This window comes from Pseudorasbora parva, chromosome 10, assembly GCF_024679245.1.
Source record: "Pseudorasbora parva isolate DD20220531a chromosome 10, ASM2467924v1, whole genome shotgun sequence".
NCBI lineage: Eukaryota > Metazoa > Chordata > Actinopteri > Cypriniformes > Gobionidae > Pseudorasbora > Pseudorasbora parva.
Window position 1 is genome coordinate 10,371,569 of NC_090181.1, and position 23,184 is coordinate 10,394,752.

At 37.7% G+C, this 23,184-nt stretch overlaps 1 protein-coding gene and 1 long non-coding RNA gene across 3 annotated transcripts in view; both read left to right on the forward strand.

The window, feature by feature from the left end:
- The first annotated feature begins 1,515 nt into the window (after positions 1-1,515).
- LOC137090564 (uncharacterized) lies at positions 1,516-3,845 on the forward strand. Its single transcript, XR_010907897.1, has 3 exons — positions 1,516-2,269; positions 2,663-3,375; positions 3,748-3,845. It is a non-coding gene; the product is annotated as an uncharacterized lncRNA (long non-coding RNA).
- A 1,541-nt stretch (positions 3,846-5,386) lies between these two features.
- The window catches only part of larp1b (La ribonucleoprotein 1B), a 41,927-nt gene continuing 24,129 nt past the window's right edge, over positions 5,387-23,184 (forward strand). The window contains exons 1-4 of one of the 2 annotated variants that reach the window (XM_067455125.1): positions 5,387-6,108; positions 15,146-15,207; positions 16,391-16,450; positions 18,760-18,982. In XM_067455125.1, the coding sequence (XP_067311226.1) occupies positions 5,745-6,108; positions 15,146-15,207; positions 16,391-16,450; positions 18,760-18,982 (709 nt within the window). In that variant the 5' untranslated portion in view covers positions 5,387-5,744. Of the gene's footprint in view, positions 6,109-15,145; positions 15,208-16,390; positions 16,451-18,756; positions 18,983-23,184 lie in introns of both variants that reach the window. The other variant, XM_067455124.1, reaches the window with a different exon arrangement.

Sequence of the window (23,184 nt, forward strand, 5' to 3'; positions counted from 1 at the left end):
TCTTGTTAGTCAGAAAAAAGATTTTATAGACAACAGGCCCAGCAAACGATCTTGTGCTTCATTCTTACATCATAGCGCCACGAAACACCGCCTCTATCCAGTAGCCCCGCCCACTGATTTATGGAGGTGATTAGCTCGTGCTAGCTAGCCAACAACAATAAACCATAGAGCAATAAACATGCCGAGGAAGATTAAGATATTGTGCTATTCCTGGTTGTGGTAGAACACAGTTGCTACATAAGCTTCCTTCGGATCTTAATATTAGGAATGTGGGGTTACACTTTATTTTTAATGAAGTTCCAGGTCACGTTAGGAAGACATGTTCACTTCATTTCTCTGTGGGATCGGCTGTAAACAAATCTCCGGTCAATGCTGGATTTGGATCCGACAGGGGAAATGGTGCAACACACTTATGTTAGTAAAACTATTTTTATATGTAAGTTAATAGTATTGCATTGTTATAGATTCTAATTCTAATTAGACCCCATTGGCATGCATTATACGAGCAACGGTTGGAGTTAAAAATCTTAATGTGTGTTCTACTGAAGAAACAAACACACCTACATCTTGGATGCCCTGGGGGCATCCAAGCAGATAAACATCAAATTTTCATTTTTGGATGAACTATCCCTTTAGCAAGTCTTTTTATGATTGAACGTCCTTGAAAAGGTTTTGTTTTTAGCCTCATGATTATAGCTCATTAATACACTGCTTATATACATGGTTACACAGTTACACTGTAATGTATTGGTGGTTTAAGTTTTTTTTTTTTTTAATAAGATAATCTTTTATGTCATCTGACTGCCACCTTATGTCTGTAAGGCAGTGCATTAACAGTCGTTTGTTCATGAACATATTAGCCTGAAGTTGCAGAGTGTGCCCGCAGGAGGCGAAGTGAGAAAACCTGACAACATTATTTTGTACCTTAACTCGACATGCACACATCAGTCATTTGAAGGTGTTACACAGACATGAATACCTCTTAACTGCAAAAATGTATGGGAGACATATTTTTCTAACCACTATGTTCTTTGTCCAGTGTTGCGAGATTTAAATAATTTTAAATAATTGTTACTTTAATCTCTTCTTTCATTAATAGCACAACATCTAAAAGATAAACAGTAGGTATAACTTTAGCTGTTAATGTGCACTCAGTGCTAAGTTGAATTAAGTGCTACTGTAAACGAGTTCATATTTCTAATGTGGCAACGGCTCTAAACCAGTTGATGAAATCTATGCTCTGTCACGTTTTATGTTTTCTCGGTTTTTGTAACAGTCAGTGGCTGTGTTGACTGGGGGAAAGGCCACGTCAGACTGCATCTGATCAGTGTTGCCAGATCGCACAAAAAAATACAGCAACCTGACAAAACATGATTCAAATAAGCATAAAACCTCTTTAAAAAAAGTGTGTGTATTGTACAATGAATTTGCATAACACACACAAAACACGACAATTGCACATTATATCAGACATCAGGAAAAAAAGCATGGGAAATTTCAACAGGGAAATAGGCCGTGGGCCGGACCCCGATATTGTGAATTTCATAGATCCCTGCCAAGGAACTAAGTAATTTGTTTAAAGATGGCATGTAAAAAATCTTATAAGTGGTGTAAGCATTGTTTCCAACTTTGATTCGTGCACATTTTATAAAGATATCAATTTAAACTCTTAATTTTTTTAACAGGCAAATTTGTAGGACCACTAAATCGTAGCGTCAGAAAACGTAAACAAATAAACCCGTCTCCTTGACAACTAACATTGTTGATACTGTAACATTTCTCTTTGATAACGAAATCCTTCCATTATAATAGGCTTTATATACTTTTTATTTATTCAAACTATACTATACATTGTGCACTTACCATCAGAAGACTTCTAACGCTGTTGATCACCCGTAGGTGGGCTTGTCACCCAAGTTAATTTATTTACATTAGACCGCATAACAAAGCGGGTCGCGATTGAAAGCCAGTGCGCGTCAATGTGAAGTGCTGTATGTATGTTGCTTCTAAGGCAAAACGCCTAATAACCTTATTTTCTAAAACAAGTTGGGCATCATTTGTTTAGTGTGCCCAGAAATGGGTTGACCTCAACACTGCTGAGTTTAGTAGCTGAAAAAGCCATAGCAACATTTAACTTAACAGAAACCTAGAGACCAAGATGTGCCAATCAACGTGGGCTTCCATAGGGAATGCTACATGCTTTTCACCAATAAAGATCATATTGCAAGAGCATGTAGGAGGAGAGAAAAAGCAGCCAAAGATACTAAAGGTATGTATCAAATCCATTAATTCTACCAAAGTTCTATTAAAATAAGTGTGTATTGGTGCATCGTGTATTTGTGTATTCTAGTTAGTTAAAAAATGTATGTTAAATAAACCACTCAATACCAGCGAATCTCAATTACACTGTGATTTTTCATTATTTTTTTTTATTTTTTTTTTACATTATCTTAAAAATTGTACTGAAAAGCTGGACATTTAACAAGGGTAAAAAAACAGATTCAAAATAAGATTACAGTAAATATTGTGAAGTTGACATTGACTTGAACAAGTCATTGTTTTAGAAATGTTTTATTTGAAACAAAGACATCACATGGTATTACTAGACTAAAAGTAATCACCTTTGATAAACACATTTTTTGTCCCCTTTGTAATCTTATAGATAAAGGCCACTTGTTGCCAGAGGAAGTCAGTGATGACACTGCATCCAAGGTTCGGGTTTTGCGTTCTGCATCATATGGCCCAAGCCTCACAAAAAGAGCTTTCCATCTCCTGCCTGTTGGATGCTTGATATGCAGAAAGAACCAATACATAACTGATAGTCACAGCAGAAAAAGGTGCTACAGACGTTATACAAGACATCTGCCCAAAATTTATCGCGAGGGAAATCCAGAAAGTAATCCATATCAGGCAGGCTACAACCATTTCTGTGAGTCAGTGGTGGAAGAGAGGTTGCTGAGAAACCGTGAGGTGTTAAGGCTGTCCTGGCTAAATGGCCTTTTTTTTAAAATAGTTAAAGAACAAGAAGGTGTTGACATTTCAACTTACAAAGCTTTTTCCTTAAAAGCCAGACTTCAAAAGTCACATCCATTTTTGAGATTTCTGAAATCCTCGAGAAATTATTTAGTATATGTTGATGATTTAACTGCTGATGAAGTAATCCATGATGAACCGTCACAGCCATCATCATCAGACTATAGTGAAGATGACACAGAAACAAGTCATGTTGGAGCAGGGCAAGGAACAAAAGACTCAAGACTTCTGTATCAGGTAGCCATGTCACTAAAGGAGATTATAGATGCCAAGTCTTCCTCCAAATAAGGACTCCCTTTACCTTCACATTCAGCGAGCAAACTACCAGGCTGCTATATACAGGTAAAGAACCTAGGAACAGAAAAAATAACAAATTAGTACTGTAAGAACAAGTGATACTAAGAATACTAATGTTACTTAGATTGTCAAAAATACATAAAAATGTATTTTTAAATAAGATACAAAAAAATCAATCTGTAAAGGTATCTAATTAAAAATACAAAATTACATCAACCATGACATGTATCAAAATAAACAGTAATTTGTATTTAAAAAAAACTAAAATATTTTTCCAAAGCAACACAATTTTGATCATAATTGAAAGCTCTTCACTGTTTAAAAAATAATTTTACATGCATGTAGCAAAAAAATACTGTCCATGTCTGCCTGACCTTGAATATATACCAACAAACTTTCTATTCCTCTGTTCTACAGGAGAAGTTTGCAAAGCCTGCCAGACATACCTCCCCCAATGCAGCATGGATGGAGGATCGAGGGGGAATTCTACGCAGTTCATTGGATGACACTTCCACAGCACCAAAAAGTGTCTTGGAGCTTGTGCATTGACAGTGCAAAGCATCACAATGTGTGGGGGGAAACTGCACATGTAGAAAGCACCAGCTAGCTACCATGCACAGACACACGTGCAGTTTCCCCCCACACATTGTGATGTACTATGTACAGTACTATGTAGGAACTGCTCCAATGCTGTCTAAGTGCAACACAAAACATTGTGAGCATGCAGCCATGGGCTTAATGCATCTTTAAATAAAATGACACTGATAAAGTTAATCTGGTTCAAGTTCATTTTTGTCTGGGCTCCAAACAGTATTAGGGGAGGATCACAGGCTTAACTTTAAATAAAATAAATTCATACAGCTAACGTTACCGGTAGTCTACACGGAAGGGGCTGAACGATTGGGAAAAACTTGAAATCTTCTGCAAGACAAAAAAAAAAAAACCTTCAGCGTAACTTAGTCATCATTTTAAGACTAATGCAAATATGCCATTGCTAAACTCTTTACAGCAATAAAGCCAAACATACAGTTAAATAAATAATTAACTTGCGGTATCCACAGATAAAAAGCTAACGTTAATCACACCATACTAAGTTACCTCAGGTGCAAACGCTAGCTTAACATTACCCACGTGTGTAGCATTCGGTACTTTGCTTATATTAGTTGTACAAATACTGATAGTAGGCTAGTAGCTATTTTGACGGCAAACATGTGCCAAGACCCATGCATTCAGACTTTTTACAACGTTTCGGACAATGCTAGTGCTAATCAGTTACCTACCGTCTCCACGAGGTGTGGTGCAGCCATACACTGTAGCCAAAACAATGGTTTGCCGCTCCGCTTTCAGTTCACATCCGGGTCTTCAGGCGCTGGTTCAAATAATGATGTGATTGGCCAACTCAAGTTGACAAGGTAACAACACGAGCTTTGATTGGTTCTTACTCCGGCTAACCGTTTGTGGTTAGATAGCGAGATTATATCTACATTATATTTTTAATGTGCAACATTTGATGTTGGAAACAAGTAGTAATGTACTCAACAACGGTTAATGTAACCAGTTATAAAAAATGAATCAGTTCCCTGGAGGAGATCTATCAAATCGTAAACTAAAGGAGAAAAATGGACTTGGCCCACAGCCTAAAAGGGGAAAACAAACTGCAGGAATTTATAATAAGATAAGAAAATGTAAATGGTAGACACCTTTATCCCCCCCCCCCCTCACTCTCTTTTGGTTTGGGATGTGCAATCGTTAATTGACAGCCTAACATTTCCCTAAAACAAGCAAACAAACAAAAAGATATTTGACAGCTGCTCTTGATGGCCAGTCATATTTCGCCGAGTCCAAATATGCTGAAAATAAGCAAATAAAAAATATGAATTAAGAAAAAAAATCCAAAACATTTTATGCAACCGGCGACTGCCCCTATGGACAAGCAATTGAACAAGCCTTGTTAAAAACAGTGGACATGGCAACACTTGTCTCTAATTAACACGTTAAACTGTCCTGCAGTACCGCTGTGTGACCGCGAGTGGCGAGAGAGAGGAGACACACACTCATCCAATGACTCGTGGCCGTTCGTAGTATTTCCTTTTATTTAGGTGAGTTGCCGATCAGCCAAATCGTGAAGTGGGTTGAAAGCATTTGGAAAGTTTTTATTTCCTTCGTTTAGCGTACTAAAATCAGTTAGCGCTGTCGCACAACATGGCTTCTTTAAGAGATCGAGCATTTTGACATTTAAAAACACGAAAAAGTCCGATGCAGCTCTCCGCCGTGTTTCAAGCTGCTGGCTGTCAACTTGCGATCTAGCCTGCAACAGCTTTCGCCGATCCTTTCTCTTCATTTGCCCTGGAAAACAAATATTGCGGGATAGTGATAAATAACAACGCGTGCGTGGGCGTTTGCGCTTTTGAACCATGACCACTGAAGTTGCGAGTGACTTGGACGTGACAGTCAGTTGTTTGGGCGAAGGGAACCAAAACAAGTCGGACGCGGATCGACCCAAGAAACCCGATCGAGCGAGCCACGAGGAGGGGCAGCAGGATCCTCCTCAGGTCGACTCTAAACACCAAAAACAGGGGGACATGGAAAACAAAGCGGATGGGTTAAGCACGGACAGCACGAACGACAAGGAGAACGAGCAGAATTCATCAAGCCACAAAGCAGAAACTGCCCAAAAGCAGCAAGTGATCGAGGCTCCTCCGCCGAAAGTGAACCCATGGATGAAGAAGAACGCATGCCCTCCTAATAATGCCACCACCAACAGCTCGCCACAAACAGGTAGAGTTTATGCCCATACGACACATTTATGCCACCAACAGCATTTATTCTCGTGCACACATGTGCTCTGTTAGCTCGCATGTGCTACTGCAGACAGGAGCGGCCTTTAAACTCCTTTCAGTTCACTTTTATAACATGTTTTGCATTCTTGTGCACCGTTGCTTTGAAACATATGATAACAGAGACTATTCCCTCATTTAATTATAATTCATAAACTTTGTGCCCATATCCGTAAAGTGTGTTTTTCATACATGGTCAGAGAAACGAACCAATCAGAGACGGGGGCGTGGCCTGTTAGCTTTAGCATCAGTGAAGGGACGTCAGACTAATTTCTGCGAGTCGGTTCTTTCGAACAGTTCGAACTGATTCAGCCAATCTTGTGAGTTATGACGTCATCCCTGGCAACCTTGCGCGATATCCCCTTATTATTATTATTTATTTATTTTTATGTAAAGACTAACGTATTGCTGTTTAATGTATTAATAAGGGAGATTATGTATTCATTATATTTAACTAATTTGGAACTCAAAATTAGCATTTACATAGATAATTTTAATTATTCAGCTTTTGATTCAACTGAATTATGAAATGTAGTTTATTGAAACCAACTATACGTCGTATGCGTGTTCAGAGGATGCATTGACACAAACACGCATACGAAGAATAGTTGGTTGAGGTAAAGTTGTAAACATGTTTCCAATACATTTTATTAGTAACATTCCGAATCGTAAACAAATCTTTTAGAGATCGCTTTGTTCCGATTCATAGAAAAGATCCGACTCTAAGAACGATTCATTCACAAATCTGATATTATCATTTAGCATTGCGCTAAACCCACAGCTCGTTTAATCCCTAAAGCGATGTAAAGCAATGGAGGTGAAAATGCTCACACATTTAAAATGGTATATAAGTGGATATGACCGTCACTACGGTGTTTTATGCTTTTGGTGTTGCGAGCGTTGTGGTTTGGCTAACATATACTGTGCTGTTCTAGCTCGCCTGATTAAAAAACTGCTGTTGTTAAAGTTAGAGAATACATAAAACACACTCCCAGACCATATTCATTTACCCATGTTTATTTATAGAGGGCATTTTAATAGGGTTCGGGTTAGTTCAAGTTGTTTTAGTTGGTTAAATGCTCTGCATGTTACTGTCAGGAAGCCCGGAGCTCGTTTTTGCCATTTGTATTGTGACCAAATATGGTGGTAGTGGGAATAAACGCCCATCATAACGCCCGTTCCCACATCATTCTGCCGACATACTCGTGTGTGTGTGCCTCGATCATTTGGGTGTATTTGGACAGACTTGCTGATGTGGGCAGATTCAACCCCCCTTCTCCACCCCATCTGATCGAGTTGCACGGGAGCACGTGGAGTGCTGAGCACTGCAACTCCAGCAGGAGCCCATGAGAGGCCTTTACACCCTCAGTGCTGTACACTGGAGTTTAAACCCCACTCATAAAGCTGCTAAACGCATTGTGTGTTTTGTTTTTTTGCATGGTGTTTGTGGTAGTGTGCCGCTCACCTGTTGAGATTACTATAGTAGCATATATGTAATGTTAGACCACTCCCTAAAATGAAATTCCTTTTAAATAGTTTGGTTAAAACTATGGTGTAGATTTTTGGCGACACTATTTTTTTTGTTTGTCCAAATACGGTTAATGAGGGAAACCTGTTTGAAAACAGGTAATGTTAGTATGGGGAAAAACTGCACTTTAACTTTATGCAAAAGTCACTTAAAGTAATTAGAAAACCGTAAACCAGAAAAGCTAGAGGCTTATTCGCAGATGTTTGGATTTTGTTCATAAGCTTGTAGTTAAGGATCTCATTTTAGAGTCTGATTAAAACAAATTTGAGATTGTGCATCTCATTAAACAAGGAATCTTTAGGCACCTCATGATCTGATCCGATTCTGGAAGTCACCATCCGATTCAAAATGTTCTTATTAATCTATATTAAAACCATTTTTAAAGTACATATTTAATAAGTACTTTGCACAATTATAACACATAAAACATTACATTAAAACAAACATATAAACTAATATAGTTTCAAAACATAACAGCAAGTAAGTAATAAAGAGGAACAACAAATATTACAAGCAATAAACAGTGCTTTCGTATTTAAAGGTTTAGTTCACCCAATAAAAATTCTGTCATTAATTCCTTACCCTCATGTCGTTCCAAACCCATAAGACCTTCGTTCGTCTTCGGAACCCAAGTAAAGATGTTTTTGATTAAATCCAAGAGCTCTCGGACCCCCCCATAGACAGCAATTTACTGAACGCTTTCAAGGTCCAGAAAGGTAAAAAATAGTTAAAATAGTCCCCGTGACTTCAGTGGTTCAACCTTAATTTTATGAAGCGATTAGAATAGCGCAAAACACAAACAAAAATATCAACTTTATTAAAAAAATTCATTCTAGCATGTGTCAGACTCCTACGCAGTTTATGTTGTAAATAGTGCAGTGCTCTCGAGTTCTACAGCAGCCGATGCTGTTCACGACACGTACCACTGGAGTCACGTGGACTATTTTAACAATGTTTTTACCTTTCCGGGACTTGAAAGTGTTAATTAAATTACTGTCTGTGGAGGGGTCAGAGAGCTCTTGGATTTCATTCGAAATATCTTAGCTTGTGTTCTGAAGATGAACAAAGGTCTTATGAGTTTAGAACAATGTGAGGGTGAGTAAAAAACTGCAAAAACGGCATTTAAACTAATGCACAGATTACAATTCAAAGGTGCTGTCTGTAACTATTTTGTGTGTGTGTGTGTGTGTTCAAGATTTACAAAAATTATATAATGAGACTATACAACATGAATCCATTTTCCAAACCGTGTTTTTGTCTTACCCCGAGTCATTATGGTACACTTATAATAAGTGTTTATATTGGGACTATTTTAGGCCGGTCTGGTAGGAACCGCTGCGGAGGAGCACAGTCGCTGCGTGACTCGCCATAGATACAAACAGAGAGAAGTAGCTCCGGCTGTAATGTTCTCCCGCAAGACGCATGCAGTTCTGTTTATTAACCGTTAGAGCGCAAAAAGTCGCTTAAGATGTAACTGACTGTGTTTATATTCATTTTGCATCATAAATGCATTTTGAGTACATTTAACCACTTACATGAAGTCACGCACAGCATGCATGAGTTCTTCACAAAGTGCACGTGAGGATTTCAAATTGAAAGCAACCTTCTGTCAGTGAGTTCAGATTTTTAATATATAAGACCAGTGCATTCCAAACAAAAAAATATCTGCGGGCGAGACTGCACACTGCAAGCGTAACATCAAGCAAAGCACTAGTTTATCACAGAGCATCCTTTGCAATGAAGCCCATGAACGTCCTTAATTCGAATCATTTTTTCCAAACTTTATGAAAGTTTATTTTGCAGAAGGTTCAAGTGTGTGGGGGTGTGTGTGTGTGTCTGTGGGCATGTTTTTGTGAAATAGCAGAACACAAATCTGTATAATGACATGGATATGACAAGAAGAGGGTGAAATATGAGGACATTGGCCATGTCCCTACTTTTCAAAATGCTTCTAAATCATACAGGATGAGTTTTTTTTGAGAAAGTAAAAATGCAGAATGTTTCCTGTGATGGGTAGGTTTAGGGGCAGGGGCAGTGTAAGGGGATAGAAAATATGGTTTGTACAGCATAAAAACTATTACGCCCATGTGGAATATCCCCACATTTCACAAAAACAAACGTGTGTGTGTGTGTGGAGTTGGAAGCAAGCAGAATATGGGTGTTTCACACAGCATCATTGCAGTTTAAAGCTCAGAATCTATTCTTAATCATTTGTTAAATTGCATTTTAGTAATCAAAAAGCATGCTTAAATAATTGAAATCATGAAGATTTCAGTCAATGATTTTGCCCATTCAAAACTATTGGCTGAAACTGTATGTGGGTCATGATGGGCATCTTGTCAAACAGAGATGATGTTTTCAAGCCACTCTGAGGCAATCAATGTTGTGAATGGTGATTAAATTCCTCTGTTTCAGTCTTTGAATGGTGTAATTCAGAGGCCCAGTAGTCAACTGAGGGGTTTCATGATCAATTTCCTGTTTTTTCTTATGAGAAAAACGTTGTGTTCAGTTTGACTGGAGATGTCATAAATGAACATTTCTCCTTTGTGGTTTGACCAAACCAGTCGTCTGTTGTGAAAGTTATGTCAATCTATGCATTGCAGGTCATTGTTCTGATGAATGAACAGAGCTGTAGATATTGCTGACCTTAAGCCAAAGGTCTTTGTGCTTTCTGCAATGTGGGATACATGTCATAATTCCAAGTATTTATGAATGGGGCCGTGATCTGAAAGAAGCTCTTAGGTTGATCCTTAGGGATCCGTGTTGAAAATCAGGAATGTGTGCTTCACTTTGAATGATTAAAATGCTGTCAGATGATGCACTGATAGCAGTGTTTTAACAACCATTGCCACGGTTTCTAGAGCCCGTACACATGACTTTGTGGCTGACATTTGAGAATAGACTGCTCCCCTGTGTGTTTGTCTTGTTGTGACAGCATCTTTGTTGTAGGCGGCATTGTCTACTTTGGCTGCAGTGATACCTGCATGCAGTAATTTGTAAGGTCAGAAAAGAAACCTCTTTGGCTTAATGTTTCTCTCACTTTTCAGAAATGCAATGTTTATGTATTGTACGCTACTTTTCAGAAGTTTGGGGATAGTGATAAAAGCAGCCTCTTAAGAAACAGTAAAAACAGAACAGGTGTGTGTGTTTGACAAGGCCCCATATATTTTTTTAATTGTAGTGTATAGGAAACTGATTAATTTGCTTGCCAAATGTTGGATAAACTAAATTTTTAAGCTGTTAGGAAAACCTACTTGAGCCAATGACACTGTTTATTATTTTTGCCTAATCTATTAATATAATAAAACAATAAATGTGAAAATGAATATCAAATAAATAGACGTTTTATGACTGGTTCAAGTTGTAAAATGTCACATGAGGACTCAAAAGACATAATGATATATGAATTGTTAACTAATGATATCTGTTAAAAACAAATGAACACATATTGTTTTTAACAGTGTGTGTGTGTGTGTGTGTGTGTGTGTGTGTATATATATATATATATATATATATATATATATATATATATATATATATATATATATATATATATATATATATATATATATATATATATATATATATATATATATATATATATGATGTGTACACTAGGGCTGCGCAATATTGGAGAACTGAGAAGGGACATTGCAATATTGAATTTTTTGGAGATTATATATTGCGATAGGAAAACAATGTCACCTTATGACTCGAATAGCTCTATTTGTAAATAATTAATCATTTTAGTGCCATCTTTATAGAAAGTAATAAACAAATTACAAGCACTGATAAATACAATAGCACAACGATACAAATTAAATTAGCAGTGCTTTATGATTTTCAGGTAAATCTAACTATATTCAGGTACAGACATTGAATAATCAAACATAAAATAACACTGCTTAGTCTTCACTGTATAAATTAAATCTATAATGAATTAATAAATACTGTTTATCTTTGCTAAAGTTACAAATGTGATTTTCTCTTTTAACTAACATTGGTGACACAAACAGTTGCGGGTATATTAAGCTGCTGTCACTTGATGACACTTTCTCAATTCTTTACAGCTTTGTTTACGAGGATACTCGCCAAGACGGCTTTTTGACTTTATTTTGCGTGCACGTGTCTGCTCAAGCCAACAAAACCCCCCGAAAGACCACCGAATTCAGCGTTCACGTGCTGTGTGCGCACTGCTCTGTGTACACTCACAGAAAACGGCAAGCGAGCGAGCTCTTGTCTTGCGCTTGAAGTTTAAACTGACAGGGCTTACGGATCACGGATCAACTACCATCCCTATACTTGACATCGCACATCTCGTTATGTGACTTTGGTGGATGTGCACATCGCAATAGCTATGCTAAAATGATATATTGTGCAGTCCTAACATTCACAGTTTTCAAGACATATATTTTATTACATTTTACTTGATAGTTACAGCACTTCATGACATTTGTAGACTAATTAAGGTTATACTTTTCTTGAAATATTGAAGTTTTTCAAAAGCATATGAAACCAACATGATGCAAAGAAGAAAGTGTACAGTCAAAAAACATCTTCAATGTGTTTTAAACTAGACTGATATATTTTGAAGAACAAAATTACAATCTTAAATGTCAATGACCCAAGGTGCAACATTACTTTTGCTTAGCCTGTATTCAGTGGCAGCTTTTGATTTAAATTGCGGTCCAACTGGCTTTTCTTAATGTTTTTGACTTGACATTTTAGTCATTCAAATGATCGCTTGCATCAAATTAAGCTATTCGGCCTCGGGCGGCACTTACTGACAGAAAGGTGTCGTCGGGACAGTATCAGTAAGTCTGTATGTTTGGTCACACCCCACACTGTCAGCAAGCGCCCAGTGCCTTATCATACAGGCCATCCTTTCAGTAATGATAAAGGACCCCGGACACTCCCAGATATGGGCGTCCCTCTCTGCTGCCTGTTTAATCCCATCAGCTCCACAAAAAAAAGTAAAGAAATGTAAACCTGTTTTGTTGGCTATTAAAACATAAAGTGTGTTTCTCCCACAGGAAAAAGCTTAGAATCTTGCTGTATTTCTGAAGAATGAAGTTGGTTTGATGATCATTTAAGATTAGGTCTTTTAAATAGCTTTTATAAATGGGCCTTAGAAAAAAATAAAAAAATAAAACTGCTGTGCATCTTGAGTCAAAACAATGGCACTGACATATTTTAGATATAGCCTATCAGTTCAATTTGCATTCAGTTTAAACAGCTCAAACATGCATTTTAGTCTGGGACTAGGCTTAAGCCCTGTCTGTGAAATAGAGGTTTAGATTGTGTATTGTTGTTCCTCCACAAATACACAGAATTTGGAACTCCTCCTGTTCAAATGTAAAGCCCCTGATGTTGCAATGAATGGATATACATTCATCAAAAGGCAAACAGACACACTGTGCTTAGTACCTTCACGAGAATGTTCTTGTCTTGTAAATATCCAGAGGTTAGGCTAAATTACACCACGATTAAGGCTTTTACCAGTCGTATTCCCTTTGCCGTTTAAGAACAAACCGCCGTTTATATTTGCTTGTGTGACTCTGTAGATCTGTTATTTTGGCGGGGTTGACGGGGGCAGTTTGTCAGGAAAAGGCTGAACTCTTTGTTGGTTGTGTGAACAGTGGCACAAATACCCATATGGGGCCATGCCATTGTGTTAGGGGGATTTGAATACCACGGATGGCTCCACTTTCACTGGTCCTCATAGAAAAGTTGTTTGCTGCTCCATCTCACAGAGGAAGTTAATGTTTTACGTGTGTGGATGTGTGACCTTGCTGTGCAGGTGCTGGCGTGTGTCTTTACAATCTAAGTGAAGCTGTTCCCAAATAATTGACCACAGCACTTAGTCTGCATTGACCTGACACACTGGACACCAGAGAGAGACATTGGTGGAATTAAATTGAATTTCTGTTCCTCTGGATTTTACAGATCTGCAGTGTTCATTCATGAGTCACTTGTATAAAGAAATGCAGTATTTATGGCCATTCTTTGAGCTATTAATTAACTCTTTACATTGTACATTTTTGTGTCCTGGAGGTGTTTTATAGATAATCTAGACTTTAGCTGTTTTGAAATAATGCTCTTTGAAAAATGCCTGGAAATAAAAGCTGTTTTACAAAGCAGGGCTCACTGCTAAGGATTTTTTTTCTACTGGCCCAGTTGGGCCAAAGGCTAAAATGTTTACTTGCCCTGACAAAATGTTCACTGCCCCACCACAAAGAAGTAATAAATAAATACAAATAAAATATGCCAAGTTATTGTTTTAGTTGTTTTTGACCCACGTAAAATGTTATGACACCAAAAACTACTAACCTATATATTTTAAATACTATTAAAGACAGTCAGTAATAAAATAAGAACCACTAATCAAATTACAAAAGCAATAGCATAGCATGAATAAATGCAACAGAACACCCCTATATAAATGAAATGAGCTGTTCTTTTCAGGTTTTTCATGCAGGTCTAAACTAGTATTTCAGGTTCAGAAATAGTAATAAAATGTAAAGTATCACTGCAAAGTCATCACTGTATAAATATTGATTAACCCCTTATTACAGTTATTTAATCAAGAGCCTTATTACAGTTATGCTTTCACTTTGAGGTCTTATACTGTTACTCATGCTTTAACTCTCATGTTTACATTAACTCTAGACATCAATGTTATGTTTATGATGATATACAATAAGGTGGGCATGTTGACATAATTCTGTGTGAATATGTGCTTGAAGTTAGCGAGGCTTAAAACATGTGCAAATAATCAACTTCCGTGATGATGCATCAATGGACTGATCAAGTGACAGATCAGTCAACTGGCCCGAGTGTCTTTCACGCTTGCCCCGGGCCATCGGGCAGTCCTTATAGTCGAGCCCTGCTAAGTATTAAAAGTCATTGTTGTGCCAGTGCGCAAGTCATTTTAACAGCTATTTACTGTACAAATGGCTGCATAATATTTGTAGGAGTTTGTGTAATGTGTAAATGCTCAAAGATTCATTATCACAAGTTAAACTTAGAAGGTTCAGCTCATACTGCACGTACAAGACGAAACTAGATCTTCCGCTGTTAAGATTGTCTTCGGTTATCAAATAAATGATCAATAAAGTCATTATATCCGAATACTGTTGGAAAAAATGTAACATGCTACTGTTCATACAATGTTAGTTACATTCGAAGAAAGCGTCCTATGAAAGCTGAAGTAAATATAGTAATGTGTAACCGTGTGGTTTGAGCAGCTAAGCGTTTATAACTGACATCACAGCCTCACAGTGGTTGACTGATTTGCTTCTGCATTTTGTAGAGTTGTTTATTAACTTTGCAGTAGTCTAACATGCCAGTTATGAAAGTGGTAATAATATTAATAACAGCAGCAATGTACAATATTTTCTTTTACTACTTCTAATGAACTCCAATCTCCTGTTTTGGTTCTTGTCCTCAGAACCCCAGAGTCCTGCCAAAGTTGTCCGTGCCAGCAAACCCAGGTCCAGGAAGACCAGTAAGGTAAGGCACTCTCTTTTGTAGTGAATCGCCAGTTGAGGCCATGTGACATGCGTTTATCCGTTTAATGAAGACAAAATAAGAAATGCCTATTGATAGTGTAGTAATCTATTTAGACAGATCATATAATACCTTTTTTTTTGCCGTTCCATTTGTGTAAATCTGCCGTTTTTTCCTCCACTTTGTTTGTGTAAGCGAGTCTAGCGTCTGGATGTCCTGGATCAGGGGTCAGCAGCAGCCCAATCATAGAGAAGCTCAGCTTGTGTTTGTATTTAAGTGGATATTTGTTCGCTCTGTTCTATTTTTTTTTTTTTTGTGGGTTATAGTCAACAGAGTCAGCACATGAGTTTTTGACTTTTACCTCAGCGGGACATTCCAGAGAGAGCACATAGAGGGCTCAAATTCAGTCCTAACAGGGGCAGTAGAGTTGTCCCCATGACTGACTCCAAGGCATGCTAGTTAGTCTCCCCTTACAGACATACAAAACTTGACAGGTTCCCTTGTACGTTCGTGACCCGTAGCATGTTATTTGGCATTTTCCTCATGCATTACAGTTTTTTGAGTGGAATGTGATGCGTTTTGCTTATGCCTTGTTAGTTCAAGTTGCTTCCTTTAAGCTAAGGCACTCCCTTGCAAATTCAGCTTGTACCGTCTAGCTTGAGCATCTGGGACACCCAGGACCCATTTCAGGACGATAGTGGAATCCGATACGCCGCTAGGAATTCTGGGTTGCTTCGCGCCTTGAGGAATGATTGACGTTCCTCCGGTTATAGAAGGTGAAATGATCTCTGAGAAAGAAATGGCCGCACTTCCCCCACGCCGACCGAATAATGTTTTGTATATTTAATGCTGACAAAATTGAAGTGTAGGTCGGAAACTCAACTTGAGGAGTATTTGAGACATAGATCTCAGTAGAGGGGAGCAGCTGCCGTTCATAAATCATTCAAACTGGACGTTGACATGGCATGCATCTGCACATCGTCTTTCAGTTGCGAATCATTAGGGAATAATGTTTTTTGTTTGTTTTTGTTTGTTCGAATCTAATAAGGGCTTGTCTGTTACGAGCATTTTGCGCTTATATCCTTTCACAGGATGTTTTAGTAAAGGTTCGTGATGATGAAGGATGAAAAATTGAACAGTAATTTAAATTCTGATGTTTTTTTGTTTCCTTTGTTCCTATTTGCAGTCAAGTGACTTCAGTGACATCACAAACTGGCCTACCCCAGGAGAACTCGCCAATAAGGAGGTGAGGAAGACATTGAAGACCTTTTTGAATAGTTTTAGCTTGATAGACATTTGAATTTAGTTTAGTTGTATTTGTATATTATTTGATTTACATGTGAAAACAGCGAGATTGTTTCTATGATTTTGATGTGTTATAATTTTTTGACTGAAAGGGGACATTGTGTCCTGCTTGAAGCTAAAGGGCAGCTGTGTATGTTTTCTACAGTCACAATTGGTGTCTTATTAATGAAATGATGTCTGGAGGGTGTGTTGCATGTTAAATCTCAACCAGAGGGCTGGGATGCACTAGGGGTCCTCATCAAACTGCCAAGGGGACCTCAAAATGGCTTAAAATGTTTACAATAAGAAAAATCAAGCTTTAAAAACACAACGGAAACCTAAAAAAAAATGTATTTGTTCTGTCTCCCTTGTTCCTTGACACTGTATTTAGAGGAATAAAAAAAAAAAATATCCAGACCTGAAAAGTCATTAAAGGCACAATATGTAAGATTTTTCGATTAAAATATCCAAAAACCACAAGAACAGTGCTATATATTTGGTTGACCTGTGTGCTTACATTATCCAAAACATTTCCAAGAATGTTAAAATCCAGAGAAATCAGCCATTTTAATCAGTGTTTATGGAGCGTGTCCTTGCGCCGCCTGTAAATGATGTCATATCTGCGCTACCTTTGATCTCCGTAAAAACCATGAAACATCAAAGACGCTTTAATATAGTATAGTGTTTTATTAGACATATTTAGTCGGCCAAGCAACTGTTTGGATACATATTTAACCGGAAAACGAATCATTGTTAAACAGCAGAACACGGTTAGTCTGATTCGAGTGAATCGCTTGTTTTCTGGATTCACAACGTGGAGTTTTTTACCTTGACCCAGAGGCAACACTAATTTGTCAAGTGGCTAGCATTGCATAATCAGAGAGAGCTTTCTCCATCATTAAATAGATTTTTAAATTAGTCGCATATCATTTAGCAACAGCCATTTAGTCATCCGGTTTTTATTCATATGATATTCTAATATTAATCTAGATACCTGCAAAGAACAAGTCTCTCATAGCAGCCACTGAGCGAACGTACAGAGTAACTTTATAATAACTTTTAACACACTCAAATGTCTATAGTATGATTGTTTTAACCATGTAAAACTGCACTGCCTTAGCCCACATAGAGACTGGTGTTTCGTGCAGGTCTCTCTCATTAGCATTCTCTCCCAAAGGCTCTCGGTGCGTCCTGCTTCATTTCACCATAATGTTAATAAAGCTTGAATACATTCGCTTATTCATGAACACTTCTACTTGAGTCTGTAAGATTCCTTTCCAGTCAAGACTACAACTCCCATGATTCCACACTCATGACGTCAAACTTTGCCTTTGGTTTTAATTAAACGACCCCTAGAAGTGAAACTTGCATACTGTGCCCTTAATTTCTAAAATGAATATGTTCTAAACATTTTGTTGTTGTGTCAAACTGAAATAATTTATCAAGCAAAAAAAAGATTTTATTTGACAAGCAGCTTTGTCATTACAGCAGAAGTATCCTATATCAAGGGCATTCATATTTAGTCGGACAGTGGGAGCCGTGGAGTCAAAAGGTTAAGATCAACTGTGAAAAAATTTGATTATAAAACAAATATTAAATTAAATAGATTTCTTTAGCCTAGCAGTATCCAAATGTTGTCCCATGTCCTCGTGTGTGTGTGTGTGTGTGTGTGTGTGTGTGTGTGTGTGTATGTGTGTCTCCTCCTTTCTGTGAAATGCAAAATGAGATATTTAGCACAAAATCTGAGCTGCTCTTTTTCATACAGCAAAAGTAGATAACTTTTACGGTCAAGCTCCAAAAAGTAGAAAAAAGCCATAGCATAAAAGTGGCCAATATCACTCGTATATTATATTCCAGTTATGTCGACATCATATGATGGCATCATACTAATCATACAATTTTTTTTTGATCACGATAGTATAGATCCTCATTCACTTATATTTGTATTGAAAAGAGCAGCCTGTTCATTCAGCTAAACATATTCTTTGGTGCTCCACGGAAGAAGAAATAAAGCATAGATCTTTGAAACGTTGTGAAGAAGAGTAAATGAACTATGCCTTTAAGAGCTGCCTTATTCCTGTCTTCCATCTTTCTCTGTCTGTCAGTGTTCAGAGTTATGATCCCATGATATTTAGAAAAAAATTGCACCATGAAGCGTGTTCACTCCATATCATCTATTTGTCTTGAGTTTCACTGACTGGACTGCTGGCTTTATTCTGCTGATTTCTTATTTTTTTACTGAAAGATTGATTTTCTTGCGCTCCTCAGCAGCAGCAGAATGTCATAAACGCACATGGGAGGAAAGGGACGTCCGGGCGGAGAGAGCGGAAGAAGGATCATGCGGGAGAGAAGAGGGAGAAGGAGAGTGGAAGTGATGGGAGTGACAGTAAGGAGAACAGGGAAGCACAGTCGGATCCGATAACTGGGCTTTCGAACGAGAAGGAGACCGAGGATGGAGAGGAAACGCACACCAGTGCCCCCCGCAGGAGAGGAGGTGAGACGGACCGACAGCACTAACTCACAGTCATATCCATATTAGATTTCCATGGCTGTGTTCGTAATGGAATACAGCTTACTAGTTACTGCAAGCTGTGTAGTGTATGCTGCCTACTGTCTAGAGTTTTACACAATAAACATTTCGGAGAGTAGTGCTATGGGACCTCACCACACTGCATGGTTAAAACTGTCTAGGTATCTTGTTGAAAATAAAAAAAGTTGCTTCCTCTTTTTTTGTGTAAAATTTGATCAAAAGTACAGTAAAACGGTAACCTTGCAGAATATTATTACAATTTAAATTTTCTATATTAGTATATTTAGTATTTTATAATGTAAATGTATTCCTTTGATGTCAAAGCTGAACTTTTTAGCATCATTAGACCAGTCTTTAGTGTCACATGATCCTTCAGAAATCATTTTGATATGATGATTTGGTAGATTTCTTATTAAGTAGCACAACTGATTTCAACATTGATAATAATAAACCACTTTTTTTTTAACATTTGAAATAACAATCTAACAATCTAATCTACTTTAACAATCTATTTTATTTTTAAAAAGTCTTTACTGTCACCTTTGATCATTGATGCGTAACTGCTAATTAATATTAGCAGTGTATGTTTTTATGCAAATCAGAATTTTTCATTCATAATTGAAGGTGTACAAACTATTTGATAACTGCTGGTATGAATGCAGCATCATGGAAAAGGTATTGGTTATTAAAGCCATTGTAAAAACATCCTTTTTATTGTTGTATTTTCAGTTACCCTAAAACATTGTTAAATCTGTTATTCGGCAACATGGCAGCTTACTCTTATGCGGAATAAAACAGCTTAGACACAGATATAATTCTACTCATTGTATCATATATATGGTAAATGGTAAATGGACTGCATTTATACAGCTTTTAACAGACCCTATGGCCATCCAAAGCGCTTTACATTTTTGCCTCACATTCACCCATTCATACACCGACGGCGATGTCAGCCATGTAAGGCGCCATCCAGCTCGTCGGGAGCAGTTGGGGTTAGGTGTCTTGCTCATGGACACTTCGACACTTGGTCAGGTGGAACCGGGGATCGAACCACCAACCTTTCGGTTTGTAGACAACCTACATGAACCACTGAGCCACTGCCGCCCACAATATAAGTGATCAATCAATCAACTTTATTTATATATCGCTTTTACAATGACGATTGTGTCAAAGCAGCTTCACAGTGTTAAACAGGATATTGCAACAAAATTTGATTTGGCTGTACAGTCATTCTGGAGAAAACAGTGAAGTTATCAGCTAGTTATCAGTTATCATCATAGAGCAACAATGTTGGCAGATCAGTATTATAGTTTATAGAATTAAATAAAACCTTTTATTTGTATATTTAGTTGAATAACTTGGTGTCCCCAACTGAGCAAGCCAAGCCAAAGGCGACAAGTGGCAAGGAAACAAAACTCCATCAGGGCATGATGGAGAAAAATAAACCTTGGGAGAACCCAGACTCAGTCAGGCTATCAGTTCTCCTCTGGCCTATTATCAAACAGTGTATGATTATTATTCTGGCAACCTTACAGGTCAGAAATCATATTAGATCAGAATATTCAAAATTTCTGGGTATAACGCGCGCCGGAGACTGGTTTATTGAGGATGACATGCCGGTGAGGCAAATTCAGAACAGAAGAGACACCAATTGACACAGGCTCAGCAGACTCTCCAGGATGTGTTGGTCATGTCTGGGCGCAGGTACACCATCCGATCCGGACACGGCCTGGATCCGTCCGACTGCAGTAAACCTCTGATGTCACCATTTTTGCTGCGCCATGTTCCTACAGTAGCCCTAAAAAAACTTGTCTACAGAGCGCTAGCTACACTCTGCTGTCTCAAACGATGACATCTTTGTCCTGTGTCGGCCACCTTAGCTTTTCTATGTGCTTCCAATTGGAGGGGTGGGCGGTTGCAATTCATAACCTCACCACTAGATGCCGCTAAAATTTACAGAGTGCATTTGATCTCAATTACATGATGCGGATCCGGATCTGACACGCATCTGATACGTTCACAAATCTTTTCACCCATTTAACACTTTAACTCATTAAAGACTGCTTACGAGGATACTCAACATTTTGGTATACTTTTGTGTGTTTTTGTCCGTTCAACATGGACACGAGTCCTGTGCGTGTCAGCACAGAGAGGAGATTGACAAATAGCACGCCAGTACAGATTTTAGTTTTAATTTTTGTGTCTTATCGTGCTTGAATGGTTTAATAGCACTTTAATGAATGATAGTGTGATCATATACTATATTAGCGCCGGTGGTGGGATGTAACCAAGTACAAATACTCTGTTACTTTTTTAAGTACATTTTTCACATATCTGTACTTTATTTAAGTAGAATAAATAGTGCATACTTTTGACTTTTACTTTGTTACATTTTGCAGCAATTATTGTACTTTCTACTCCACTACATTTCTACAACGTTTCTTTACATTTTCGCCAGTTTCTGTGTTTATTAGAAGCACGCAAACGCAACTCGGCTGTCGTCATTATGGCCCCGCCCACAGACTCTATACATGATGTGATTGGCCCGGCAAGAGTTAGGGGAATACAGCTCAGAAGGGTATTGAGAGTTGCTAGACGACACTTGCGGGCAGATTAAATTTGCTGACGCTAGGGTGCGTCTAGATTTCTAGGCTAATATAGTATCTTATTATAATTTAATATATTGATCAAATTTAAGAATATAAAGGGAAAGCTGAAGCATAGCCTATATTTAATAAGATTAGGGGGAAATGTCCTTTATAACAGGTACAAAAATTATAAATATGAAGATTTAAATACATTAAAGCTGATGAGAATGTTGCTTCAGAAAAATGACATTTAACTTTGCAGATAACCAGAATTGTAAGTCAGAATGTAAACTAGCCAACAGATGGTAAGACCAATTACATTAACCCAAAACTAACTTCTTTTAATTATTAGAATTTTTTCTTCTTTTTAATTATTAGAATTAGACATTAAGAGAATACATTTTTATGCAAGTACTTTTAATACTTAAAGTACATTTAAAATCAGGTTCTTTTTACTTAAGTATGGTTGTCATTGGATGAAAGAAAAGGATGACAGAAAAGAGCTGATGCTACATTAATTGCATTTTATATATATATATATATATATATATATATATGCATTAACACTAATTTTGACAGCCCTAAAAAAATTATTACACAAGATTAACACCATTATTAACACAATTATGTATTTAGTCAAAAGAAACCCTAAACATAATGGCATGCAAAGAAGACTATCATATAGAATTATGGGTAAGGGTCAAAGGTAATTACCCTTGGTGGTTTGACTGTAACATCAAACCCTAAGTGGGTAAAAATGGCTTTTAACACCTGTCCGCTGTATTGAATGTCATGTATCAAAGGGTTATACAAACTTGTCAAAAGTGCTATTCGTTTCATTAGATGGGAAGTGTGGGTGTGTGTGGGGGGGGGGGACTTGGAACACCTTACGAACACAACTCAAATTGTAAACTTGAATGATCATATGTACTTGCAGCAACCTCCAACTACAAAAGAGAGAGCAAAGACAGACACTGAAAGGATTGAGAGCTTAGAAATTCTCATGATGCCTGGGCGGGTTTCAGACACTTAAATGCTTTAAATCTCACACGCATGTCTTAACACATGCACACGGCCACACACACACACACACACACACACACACACACACACACACACACACACACACACACACACACACACACATACACATTCAGACATTCAAAATCCTTGAAGTATTACACACAACAGATTCAATTAAATGGTTCCTTAATGACTTCATAAATCTCATATTATGTCTTTTTAGATTTTAGTGTAAGGTAATTTGTTATGAATTATTGTCTAAATGTTGTGGCAGGAGGCTATAAGACATTACTAAAAGCCCTCATACTGGTTTTAGAAAGCTTCTTTCTGTGTCTGTTTCTTACATAATCAGTGTGTTAAACCGATCTCTTTATTAGGTAGACCTTGCTAACCGTGCTTGGTTGTACCCCCTTTTGATTTCAGATCTGCCTTAAATTATTTGTGGCATAGATTCAACAAGGTGCTGGAAACATTCTCCCCATAGATTTTGGTCCATGTATGAATGCATCATGCAGTAGCTGCAGTTTTGTTAGCTGTACATCCATGATGCGAATT